We start from the raw sequence: 12,695 nt of genomic DNA on the forward strand, positions 1-12,695 counted from the left end.
TAATTATAATAAGATTCTTATAGTTGTGCATATATGTATGTATGTATGTATGTATGTATTATTTTTATTGATCATGCATTATTATTTTTACCCTTTACTACTATTTATTACAAATTCGTATATGTTTTAAATATTTTGTAGTTATTGTTAACAATAATAATGTGACCTAAATAAGTAAAACAAATAGATATATATACTAATAGGTTATATAGACAATACCTTCTTTAAGAAGTGATAAAGATTATTTTTTAGAAATATGTTAGATCTTGAAGTACATCATGTATATGTAATATTTTTTCTAATAAATTTTGTATTTTTAGTAAGTTGTTATGAAAGCTTATTGCAAATTTATACTTAGCTTGGAAGACTTAAGGCCATTAATAAAGCTTTTATTTTTCCTTCTTGTTAGATTCTATATAGAATTAAATGAAATGCCATCTTAAACTCTATCAATGACTTTTTTATATTTTAATTTTAAATAAAAATTCTTTAAATTTAAATTTAGATTAAAATTTATCATTCATATCATTAATTTAGAATTAGAATTTATATTAATGATTTTTTTTACCTAAATCAAAGTTATTAAAAAATCAAGAATTTTAGTGCATAGATATAAAAACAAGTAAAAAAACAACAATTACAATGTACTAATGTTTTTTTACTACCACAACTAACAATAAGATATTAGTACAAAGAACATACAGATGGCATATATCTTGTGAATAATTGCACAATCTCAAGTGACCACTTATGTTGAATATGTAATAGAATAATAATCCTAAATATGAAAAAATAAATAAAAATAATTTTAATTTAGGAAAATAAGTCAATGCTTTTTAGATTTACTTTGCAATTTGATCTTATTATTAAATCCTTTAAATAAAATTAATTAAAATATTATATAGTTGACCAAATATAACTTATTTTTTAAGTATTTTTTACCAACATCATCTATTATTAAATTATTTAGACGTATTTTAGAATTTTCTTTGTTTATATATAAAAAAACATTATGCATTATCTATAGCAATCAATAAGATTTAAATCTTACAACAAAAGAATATTTTGTATATGCATATAGTTCACACTTTAATAAGTAACAAATTATATTAAACTAAAAGATACTATATTTATCAATATTTATTTTGTGAATTTTATATTAGAATAAAAAAATTCTATTGAATTTATTTTATTCAAAAATATTTAATCAAGTATTTGACCAATTTTTTAAGTATGAGAATTATTTGTTTAAATTTGATGCAAAATATTACATGATTGCACTTAAATATTTTTGTAATTTTATAGCAACAACTATAACTTCTAAGCATGTAAAAATAAATGACCAATAATTTGGTGTTGAATAATACAAAATATAGAAAAGAATATTAGCAATAAAGTTTGATTTTTTTCTATAGATGGTTTAATTATTATTATTATTATTATTATTATTTTGTCTCACATTGTTGAAAGTTACAATACAGCCATAATAAAAGATAATGTGTCATAAAATTATATTTTCTATTTAAAATTACATTCTTGTACAAAATCCTTTTATAAAGATCTTATATTTTTATCTATATTTTTGTTGTTTCACTAAGTAAATTTGCATGCAATCTAAAAATTACATAATATCTTCTATTACTTTATTAGATGTTAGAGCCTTTGCTTATTTTTTATTATAGATTTGTTAAATGTTACAATAAAAAACTTTTGATACAAATAATTAAATTTAGAAATATAATATTTATCTTCTTAAAATATAACATTCAAAATATATTAGAAATAATTAGTCAAGATTGTAAAAGAATTCTAATTAATATTATTATTTTGAGTATATTGTAGCTTCAGAAAAAATAGATTTAAAAAATTAAATATATTTAATATTGTATAATCTTTATATATATATATATATATATATATATATATAAGTACAAAACATAAATTATGTGTCATGTCTAGAAAAGTCAATTTGTTTATAAGAGCCAAGATATCTATTTAAGCTAAAGAATATATAGATTTTTATTATTATTTGTGCAACATTCTTCAAGGACTTGTAACATTTAATATAATTTAATTAAGAAAAATGATAAAATGACCCAAATTTTTACTAAATTTATTCATATGTTAAAACCATCATTGTGTCTTTTCAACCCCATCCTTGTTCTTAGCCATTTCCATGTTTCCAACCATCACCTATGTTCCTAACATTCCTAGCCCCCCACCCATGTACTTAACAATGGTTAAGAATGGAAAATAACTAGGAACAAGGATAGGAATTGCAAGGGTGCAATGATGGTTAAGATAGAGTGGATTGTTATTGTAAAAATTTGGATCACTTCATCATTCTCCTTAATTTATTATTATTAGTATTATTGTTATTTTGAGGCTCTTTACACACATACCTATTCATTGTTAACATTTGTTACAATAATATCAATATACTAAAAATAGCATGTAAGACAAATTTGCATTTTTGAGCATGATATGTGTTTAAGGATGGTATTGTTGGCACAGTTCTTAGATGGTAGAAACACTTCATATAACCAGGATACGTTGGGAAACATTTCAATTTAATTAGATGCAATGTAGGCAATGAAACGTGAACAGCAAATCCACATCCAAAGAGAACATGACCACCCACAGAACCACTGTCAGCAGGGGAGCTCCCAAGACCTAAAAACCCGACTTTTAGGGTTTCCACGTGGCGACAACCCAGGGCTTGGCTATCGAGAATCGCGGGCGAGGATCAGTGCCAGGAACCCGCGATCGACTGGCGCATCCAACGACGAGAGGGTATGAACGGATGTCGTTGCTCATCGACAGGTATAAACGGGTCTCACCAGTACTGTGAAAAGTAAAAAGTAAGAGCAGCGAAGCGTGAAAAAGGCTGCTTTCACGTTTTTGTTTGCGGGGCTCGCCTGGTTTGTGGTGATGTAAATGAGCTGTAGCCGAGCTTCTGCTGCTGATGTGTGTTTTTATTTATTTATTTATTTATTTTTTTGGGTTTTGCTTTCTTCGAGGTATCCAGTACTCTCTCTCCGTGCAGACTTGTTCTACTATTGTTTTCCTTCGCGCTCGCGAGGTTCATGGAGGTGAGCTCGTGTGTGTTTCTTATCCATTTTCGCAAGGGTTTTGGTCTTTGTATTGTGAGCGTGTCGAGAGTATGTGAAGAGAGGTGGGTGGAATCGCTGCGTTGGTGTAATGTGGAGGTGTTAGCGGCATTCTTCGTGTCGGTACCGGTGTGCGTATGCGAGAGCGGGAATTGGAGGAAGGGCGAGGATTTTTGGGTACTTCTGAGAGTTTGAGTGAGCCTCGAGAAATTGAGGTATTTTTTTTTGTGTGAGTACGTGTATTATTTTTATTTTTGTTATTTTTGATGATTTTTGAATGCCTGTTTTTAAATTTTGTGTGTGTGTGTGTGTGAAGAGATGAGATGAGATGAGTCTTCCGGTGAAGCGGCAGCATGAGGAGACGGCGTCGGTAGTCGGGAAGGCGCTGGAGGGCAGTGGCACTGGAACTGGCAAGCAAAATTATGCGGGAGTGGGGAGCGGAATGGTGATGGAGCCTGCGTCTGCATTTGGAGGAGAGTTGCGTCCCGCTAAAGTGGCGCGCCATGGTGATCGGGGAGTGGACCCGGCAGAGAAGGTTGAGTTTTTCAACAGTTCACATGCGAATTTCAAACCTGGAAGAGATGGAGGTGGCTCTGGGTCGATTGAGGGAACTGTCGTAGAGGGGAACAGTATCAAGGAAGGGCAAGTCCAGACACTGAGGATTAAGTTCTCGGGTGGGAGTGCTGAGGGAAAGAGTGATCGGGAGGGTCGGGATCCAGGGCGGCTGGATTTAGAGAGGAAGACGAGTGGTGGGAAGGATTACGGAGATGTGCTGAAGGAGAGCAGCGGCAACAAGGAGCTTCTTGGTAGGGTTAACGTAAAGAGCGAGGAGCAGCTGCTGCAATCGGGAGGGAGTGGTCGGGAAGTAGGGCAAGAATTAGTTGATAACGCCCGCGGGGAAGGAAATTCTGAGGGCTTGAGAAAGAAGAGCCCTCGCGAGGGTGAGGGTAAAGTAGCCGTGAAGGATGTGCCAACTGATGTGAAGAGGGAGGAGCCGCATGAGAAGGAGAAGGAGAAGAAGGATGAGAAGCGTAGTGAGCGTGAAGAAGATGCGCTGCCGTCACTGCAGCAACAACAGCAGCAGCAGCTGCTGCCCCAATCGCATCTGGATGTTACTAATGAGAAAGACAATGAGAGGGATGAGAAAGAGAGGGACAAGGGAGATAAGGAGAAAGAGAGGATGTGGGAACGGGAGGGGTCACGCGATAAGGAAAGAGAGGATGCACGTTCGGAGAAACGAGAGAAGAGGGAGAAAGAGCGTGATCGGGATTTTCATCGGCGAGAGCGTGAAGAGCGAGATGATAATCTTGTGAACAAAGGAGAGAAAGATGATGGGAAACCTGTTAAGGTTGAAGACATAGATACAGATAGGAAGCTTACGCGTGAGGTTGACGAACGAAAATTGGTCGAGAAGGAAGCTCGCGAGCGTGTTAGGGAAAGAGACAGAGACAAGGAGAGAGATGAGGATGGGGAAAAAGAGAAGCGCAAGAAACGGAGTCGCGAGCAAGAGAAAAATCGTGATTCCTTGGGTACAATGGACACTGAAGTCGCAGGGGGGGAGAAGGAAAAGGATGCCGCTCATGGTCATGGAGTGCAGCAGCGCAAGAGGATGTTGCGTCCTAGAGGCCAGTCAAACCCAGCAAACCGAGACCCTCGGTCTCGGTTTCGGCCCAAAGATATTGAAGGGTAGGTTTAATCTTGTTTCTGCTGGAATATGATGCATTAAAGCTTGTATTGATTGATATAATCTTGTGTGACGATGCTTTCACTCATGCATGGATGAGAGTTTATGTACTGTGCTTAGGTTCAGCGTTGCCTTGTAGATCTTCAGTATCTTTATGTACAAATAGCATTTGCTGAACAACCGTTGGTTAGGCCCTAGTCGCCTTGTCACGTTTCTGCTGCTTTACTCATCTTCTCTGCGCGCAAAGATGATCTTTGCTTGCAGTGGATGATATCAACCCGCAAATTAATTGGTTGCAACTGCTTAAACTGTGAGAGTGTCACTGCAATGGAAAAGAGAGATTTCAGATGATTGCTTGTGATCCTTTTCTGCAACATCTTTGGTTTATATCTCGTTGTTCACAATAGGAGTTTCAGGTCTATTCTAGTTCGATTCTATCAAGTATATTTTCGTTTTATGTACCTACTTGTGCAGCATACTGATCATGCATTTTTGGGGTTATGCAGGGCTCAAGGTTGGTCTACTGTGGCTGTAACTGAAGCAATATGGGCTATTCTAGTCTTTCAGGAGTAATATTCAACACTTCAGGTTTTAATAGAACCACACGCTAGGTATGATGTGTACCAGGGCTTAGTATATCATGCGTCTAGTGCTCTTACAATGTGCGCTTTGTTTTTGACAGGCAGGGCAGAAAGTTCATTCATTAATTACAGAGTTGGGGAAGGAATGCCGGAACTTGCAAAACTTCGGAAGGAGTACGATTCTGGGGAACGAAATAGCTCAGATAATGGGTGGGGCCCTGCCGTTGAAATTCGTATCCCTGCTGAGCACGCTACTACGAATAACCGTCAGGTTTGTACTTCATGCTCCTGTGACTGTTCACTCCGTGGTTTATCTTTCAAAGCTCAAGTCAATAGTTTAATTGCTTTACATGGGTGTGACTTTGTGAACTTCATTTAGGTACTGCTAGAAAGACTAGCATGGTTTACCTCTAATTATTGCTCACGGTAAATTTATTCGGATTCATACTAATTGAGCATCAAGTCAATTAGTGTCATCCCCAAACTATTTGAATCTAATATTTTTCTATGATTACTTGATTGTTATCAGGTCAGAGGGAGCCAGTTATGGGGAACAGACATATATACAGACGACTCTGACATAGTTGCAGGTAATATTATAAATACTCCCTGAAACTTTGATGATTATCCTATACTTGAAATTTTCACTTTATGTGAATTTGCAAACAATATCTTCTTTATCTTGTCAACCTCGGTTAAACTGTTAATATGATTATCCTAAACCATTGCATTTGTCATGGGTGCAGTCTTGCTACATACAGGATACTACTCACCTTCACCCACTCCGCCACCAGATTCAATATCAGAGCTGCGGGCCACCATTCGGATTCTTGAATCCCAAAATAGTACGTATGTTTGACCTAGGACTTGGGGAAAAGTATAGAATGATTCTTGTTCCTCTTTTAAACACTACAAACATATTTTACTGAAGTCTATGATTGTGGGGCTTATTGGTGTAGTGTACACTTCTACATTACGAAATAGTATTCGATCACGTGCGTGGGGAGGCGGAAGTGGATGCAGCTACAACGTTGAAAGGTGCCGCATAGTGAAGGTCAGTCTTGCATGGAATCTGTTGGAGATGATTACTCGTTTGTGACGTGTTGCGAATACTTGTCGAATTTAGCCTTTTTCAACTTTCATATTTGCCTATTTTAAAGGTTTGGAAACCATAAAAATTCTGATTGTAATAAAGCTTGAAATTTTCCGCTCTGCATATTAGTACATTTCAACAGGATGCTAGTTGAAAGTAGAGTTAACCTAAAGTTAATCAAACATATACGACGCATTACAGGAAGCAATAGGTTTCTCTCTTAGTCAGGTGTTTTAGTACTTATTGGTTGGTGACATATTATGCAGCAAGGAGGGGGTACTGTAGAGCTGGAGCCATCTTTGACTCGCACTCCCCCATTTGTTCCGACACTGGCTCCTGCAGCATCAGAGCGAACCGTTACTACGAGAGCTGCCTCTTCTGTAATCACTTTATGCCTCTCTTCATTTATGTCGTCATTGCTCAAATGATCAAAAAAAATATCTGTGGATATTTTTTGGGAGCTCAGCAATATGCATACATGGGACTCTGTGTTGAAAGGTGTTTGGGTATACTGAATGAATTTGTAATTTTTAGTTCACTGGTTTTGATCATTTCCTTCGCAACGATGTTTTATGAGGATTACCGTAATAAATTGCACTTGAATGATGTAACGTGCCTGTATGCTATTATCAGCAAATGTCTTTTCGGGCGTTGTGTATAGCAAATTGTATCATATTTTCCAATTACCATGTTTTGTGATGTGGTATGCAGAGTCCATATCGGCAACAAAGATTTATGCAAGAAGTGACTATACAATACAACTTATGCAATGAACCCTGGTACGTCATTTCGAATTCGCTGATAGTACTTGCAGTGGGAATGTGTTGATGTACCAAGCATGCAACGGATAGGTGTGGACTTTCTTTGGCATGCTGCTCATGTCCATTGATGCTCTTTGAAGATGCACCGTTCCAAGAGATAATTAGTTTGTGAGAAGGGTTCTGAAAGATCACTTTCCTTCAAAATGTGATCCAGCAGTTGGAATGCCGTTTTGAAATTTGTTCCACGAAAATATTTCTTGATTAAAACAAATGTTTTGTATTACTTTTCATGTTAAAGCCGCATTACTGTGACCTTGTCGTAAATCAACTTGTACTTATCCTTCTGTCAGGGTACGTTTGTCTTGTCAGTTCTTGATGATATCACTGATTCAGTTCTGTTCCGACTCGTTTGTAGGGCTAAATACAGCATGAGCATTGTGGCCGACCGTGGACTAAAGAAATCTCAATACACTTCTGCTCGACTCAAAAAAGGGGAAGTGCTCTATGTAGAGACCCAGGTTCATCGGTTAGTTTACTCACGCTGCTAATTACTTAGAACTCAATTGAACGGTATCTGTTGCACATGATTACACTCAGGATCCTGGACGCTAATATTGAACACCAGTTTTCTCTTTCTAGAAAACTGCATTTCTAATTTTATACCGTAAACTTATCAACAGTTCTACGGTTAGAGTTATCTTCTTATTCTTGTTTTACGTTCCAGAATTTGAAAGATCCTTAAGTTTAAAATCACAAGGTCTTGGTTGTGCTCGTGTTGTCATTAGATTTTATAATTACTCCAGTAATGGCTATGCAGGTATGAACTGGCATATGATGGAGAGCGTACAACGTGCAATGGCGCAACCACTGCCACCTCTTCTTTCCCTCCAGGGACTTCTGGAATGGAAAAGGGCAAAGAGAAATGGGGTTCGACAGATAGAACTTTGGCAGTTGGCGACAAAGAACCAATTTTGCAAACCCACAATGGAGAAAAATCACATGGAAATCATCCAAGCAATGGGTTAACAGGTGGCCATCATGGTCACTCTAGTAGTGAGCCACATGAATACTACAGATGGTCCAAGTGTAAACGGCCTCTGTCGCTATCGTCTATGAAAAAGAAAGGTGTACCCTTGTCAGAAGAATTTATTGAGGTAAGTTTCCTGTCTTAATTCTTCTCTATTGCTTTTGGTTTCTTATCATGCTTTCACTCCCAGATTAGAGATTCACGAATTGCAGTTCTCCAACCATTTTTAGGTGAAAATTCATAATTTTCCTACTCATTTTAGAGGGTTATGGACATTTTTGTGTAGGTTTTGGAAGAAGGTTTGGCTTGGGAGGAGATTCAGTGGTCCCCAACGGGTGTGTGGGTTCGGGGAACAGTGTACATCCTTAGTAGAGCCCAATTTTTTTCTTCCGATAAGGATGATATGGAAGAATAGGGGTTGTTACGTTTATTTTAAGAGCACATCTGCCACTTGGTTTTCGACTCTCTGCCCGGTGATGGCATGGTGAACACACCTTGTTGACATTCAGATCTAAAAATTGGTTACATTTTACTTTGAAACTTCCAGATTGCGTGCTCCAGTGAGGTGTCACAAACAAGCAAGCACACAATTTCCTCTGTATTCCCATATCATAAACAGTTATCACGTATCCCTGAATCTATCAGTACCATCAGAGCGAATTTTCTGAAAAGCTTTGTGCGCGTGTCCAAGTTACATCATGACAGTCCATGCCGCTAGGTGTGTGTACGATAAGAATTGCCCTATATTGTTCATCGTCATGGTGTTCTCAGTAAGGCTCTATTTTTTCGCGCAAACAAACGGGGATCATTTATGTCAAAGCAATGAACGAGAGTGTTACTCCATCATAGCAGAGGAGCTACCTCCAAATTGCCATGTCGGCTCTCGTTCAACGAAATTTCAATAGTGCACACTCACAATCTGCACAAAGGGTTGCGTCGCTGGATGACTCAGCATCTACAATTTGCATAGTAAGAAATGGTTGTGACAGTGTGGTATATGGACCAAGAGCTCATGTTATACCGATGTGAACGAGAACGCTTTGTTATTGATGTGTTTTTCAGGCTCTTTAAAGTGCTGGTAACACACCAATATGGGTCATAGCGTTACAATCAAAATGCCATTGGTACACGATTGTGTAGATTATAGTAATCACTCGTCGTATGACTTTTTCCTGCTAAAAATGAAACAAATATGTTCAGGATATCTGAGACGTGCTCAAGATCAGCGTATACTCTCTGTGAATTGACATCGTGTGAAGCTGCTTGTAAGAGGAGAGGATCTCATGAATTATTTTTCACACTTCAACTAGACTGCTCGATGTTTGTGTTTATCTGTTCAGAAGAGCAAATTGCCACTCCTACGCAAGGAAACATCAACTAAAATTGTTTCGTGGGGGCAACACATGCTTCAGAAGCTGGTAACACATTTCAAAAGATTAATTTACTAGAAGCAGGGAAACGGGCAATTTTTAACCACCCAACCCTCTCTTACATGCTCTGGACTAAACGGCTGTTAGTCAATCCTGTACTGCACACTACTCATGATACATTAGCTAAACTACTGCCAATTAAACAACGGGTGTAATATTTTCACCGAATTCGCACCGCATTTACCATGCAGATTGATATATACTACAGAAGGGAATGGCCCTCTCAAGTTAATGCAAGCCTCTAAATTAAAAATACATCTCTAAACTGAAGTTTCACGATCATAAGAAAACAAGGAAGACAAGTTTTACTGCTTGCAGAGCAGTAATCGAAACATCCTCGCATGACCCAACTGGGTCACGGTAGAAACAGTGCCTTACAACGCCTCCAAAGCCTTCTCTGGAACGGCCTCAGATTCTGCAGACGTAGATTCTGAGGAGAGGGCAACCTCAGGTTTTGAGAGAGACGACTCGTCGGCAAGAGGTGGTGATTCCGGTATGGGGGGTACTTGTGCTGTTATGTCAGGGGGTGCCGCAGTCTCCTGGGTAAACTTGGAAACATAGTAGCTCAATGGAGGTCCGTCGTACGTGGTCGCCGGTGCTGGTGCGTTCTGACCTACATACAGAAGAATGGAAGCGGCACTTGCAACCGCGATGAGGGCTAGTCCTCCAGCAACGGCGAGGGCCTTATCTGAACCGTCAGCAGCTCCTCCAGCAGAACCCGTGCTGATGGCGCTCTCAGCAACGTAGATCGTTGGCTGACCCGATCACCCAATTTACGATTCATATGATCAGATTTGTCCAATACCATGTGGTCCTCACGTAATCTAATTCTAGAAGTGCATGGTGTTTTATCCAATATGTTCTATATAGTGATATATTGGATTGACCACCATTCACAAACCGACCGTCTCACGGGGTCTACACTCACGCTGTAGGGGTTAGTGACACCAGAATACTACTGCAGACAGGCATGGTTGTTGCATATTCAACAGGATCATCATAGCAGGCGTCAGGAACACAAATGACTTCACATGTAATGCTTCTCACCTCGACAGCGTAGATATTAGTTTGCCCTGCGGTATCCTTCTCTACGTATCCGGTCCACTTTTTCTCCTGGCGGGCCAATGGCGGGTATGTCCCTGTCACCTTAGTGTTATCCTCAGTCTTCCAGTCCATGCTCAATTTTCCAACCTGAGGGAAAGAACAAACTCTGTCGTGAGACATTGACCGAGACCTATCAATCCATCTTCCTACAATATTCAGAAGAAGTGCAGCAAAACAAAAATTCCCCGCTATACCTCACTCGGAAAATGTTTATACAGATTCAAACTTCAGCAATACGGAGTGTCGCACTTCAGATGCGGCCCAGTAGAATACTTCACAATTGGCCTAAGCTGTGGCGTCTCCCACAAACGCACTTTTCACCACTAAATCAAAAACGCTTCACCGAATGATTTTCCAGTTTGCTGTAGACCTAGTGGACGTTGACAACATTGATTGAAGTTGGTGAACCGAGATTACTTCGTGACAGCGAACACAAACAAATATAATGTCTAAAGGTAATCGACATGAAAAAAGTACACCGGACGCAGGCTATGGTCTTCTACAAGAATGCCGGCATTGCATGCATTAGAAGCATTGGATCTCATGCAGAAATCAACTCACAACGAATCCAAAGACCGCCCAGCTGCATCTCTCTAAAATTCCTCCCCAGCCCATACTACGCCTGGTGCTCAGTAATCGATGCAGCACCAGCTCGTTCCAATTGCACCAATTTGCGAAAATCAACAGCCACGATCCAAACACCATTTCTACTTCACATCCCAACCATGGACCTCCACACAGCGAATACAGGCGCAGTTGTAGAGAAGACCCAATAGAAGGCAAATGTATGTTTTTGTACCTCCTTGGTAGGGGCGCACTCCTCGTCATTGCACTCCTCAGGGGTCTTGACGGCACAAATCCTGGCAGGTGGAGCAACAACGCGAACAGACTTGACAGAGGCCACGGAGGAGCCATTGAGAGCGGAGCCTGTGAAAAACGCAACACTGCCCCTCGCAACACCGGAGCTCATGCAGCTCTGGGCCAGTGAGACCATGGTCGCGAGCTACGTCGAGCTAGGATTCAGCAAACCACCAAACAACAGCAAACCCAATTGGAATTTCGAATCAAACAACGACAATGACGACGACGACGATGCAGTGATCAATCTAGAAACAATTGGGCAAGGGAGTAAATAAGAAAATTGTGCTTAAAAGGCAGAGGCAGACAATGTGGCTCCGTCATGGTGACCACGACGTCAGTGTGAGTCTCGCCGAGACTCCTTTTCCCCTGCGCGGTGGACGCGCCACCACCACTCGCTCTCTATCTCTCCCCGCCATAGCCACCACGGCCATGGCCACGCTTCCGTGTTGGGTTTCAAAGGAGTGTTACTAAGGCGGAGCAGGGCGAGATTGTTAGTTTGCTTCTTATAAAAGATTCTCTCCTGGGGATAATTCATGGATTGATATATATAAACATGTATGTGTGAATTTATATAGGAGAATGTAAAGTGGATCCATCCTTTTATAGAATCAATCCACCCATAATCTCAAATTGATGTCGGGACAGTGAAAGTTTGCCTCAAGAAAGTATTGTGTTCCTGGCTATTACTAATTGTTCAATCAAGTCTTGAGATAAGAAAGGCCAAGTTTATATATAAAATTTTCCTTTTTGAGCAATTACACCAAATACATAAGCCTCAATTAACCAACAACACCCAAAATATGATAAAATCCTTTAAAACCTTGTATATCCTTATGTAGAAATTTTTCCAAACTTCAATACCTTATGTCTCCTAATCCGATCGTCCAAACAAACTCAAATTTTACATGAGGTACTGATATATTCTTATTAACTTCTACAACAAATTTCAATCACAAATTTGTTGCGGATCTTGAGATATCTTGAAAACCCTAATAGTCGCTTTAAACCCTTGTCTTTATACATCTACGTGCAATTTTCTTCATA

At 39.2% G+C, this 12,695-nt stretch overlaps 2 protein-coding genes across 2 annotated transcripts; one reads left to right on the plus strand and one right to left on the minus strand.

Moving 5' to 3' along the window:
- The first annotated feature begins 3,073 nt into the window (after positions 1–3,073).
- LOC112285754 (uncharacterized) lies at positions 3,074–8,796 on the plus strand. Its single transcript, XM_024526840.2, has 12 exons — positions 3,074–3,325; positions 3,427–4,796; positions 5,301–5,308; positions 5,477–5,646; positions 5,905–5,965; positions 6,122–6,220; positions 6,335–6,429; positions 6,735–6,848; positions 7,180–7,247; positions 7,645–7,755; positions 8,047–8,383; positions 8,543–8,796. Exons 2-12 carry the CDS (start codon positions 3,439–3,441, stop codon positions 8,669–8,671), a joined length of 2,550 nt encoding a protein of 849 aa, XP_024382608.1. The 5' UTR covers positions 3,074–3,325; positions 3,427–3,438; the 3' UTR covers positions 8,672–8,796.
- Positions 8,797–9,675: 879 nt separating this feature from the next.
- On the minus strand, positions 9,676–11,901 carry LOC112285755 (protein MAINTENANCE OF PSII UNDER HIGH LIGHT 1). Its single transcript, XM_024526843.3, has 3 exons — positions 11,590–11,901; positions 10,734–10,877; positions 9,676–10,441 (listed from the first exon to the last, which is right to left on the minus strand). The coding sequence occupies exons 1-3, from the start codon at positions 11,782–11,784 to the stop codon at positions 10,061–10,063; spliced, it is 720 nt and encodes a 239-aa protein (XP_024382611.1). The 5' UTR covers positions 11,785–11,901; the 3' UTR covers positions 9,676–10,060.
- Between the last annotated feature and the right edge of the window lie 794 nt (positions 11,902–12,695).

The sequence above is a fragment of the Physcomitrium patens genome, chromosome 8, assembly GCF_059467195.1.
Source record: "Physcomitrium patens ecotype Gransden chromosome 8, ASM5946719v1, whole genome shotgun sequence".
NCBI lineage: Eukaryota > Viridiplantae > Streptophyta > Bryopsida > Funariales > Funariaceae > Physcomitrium > Physcomitrium patens.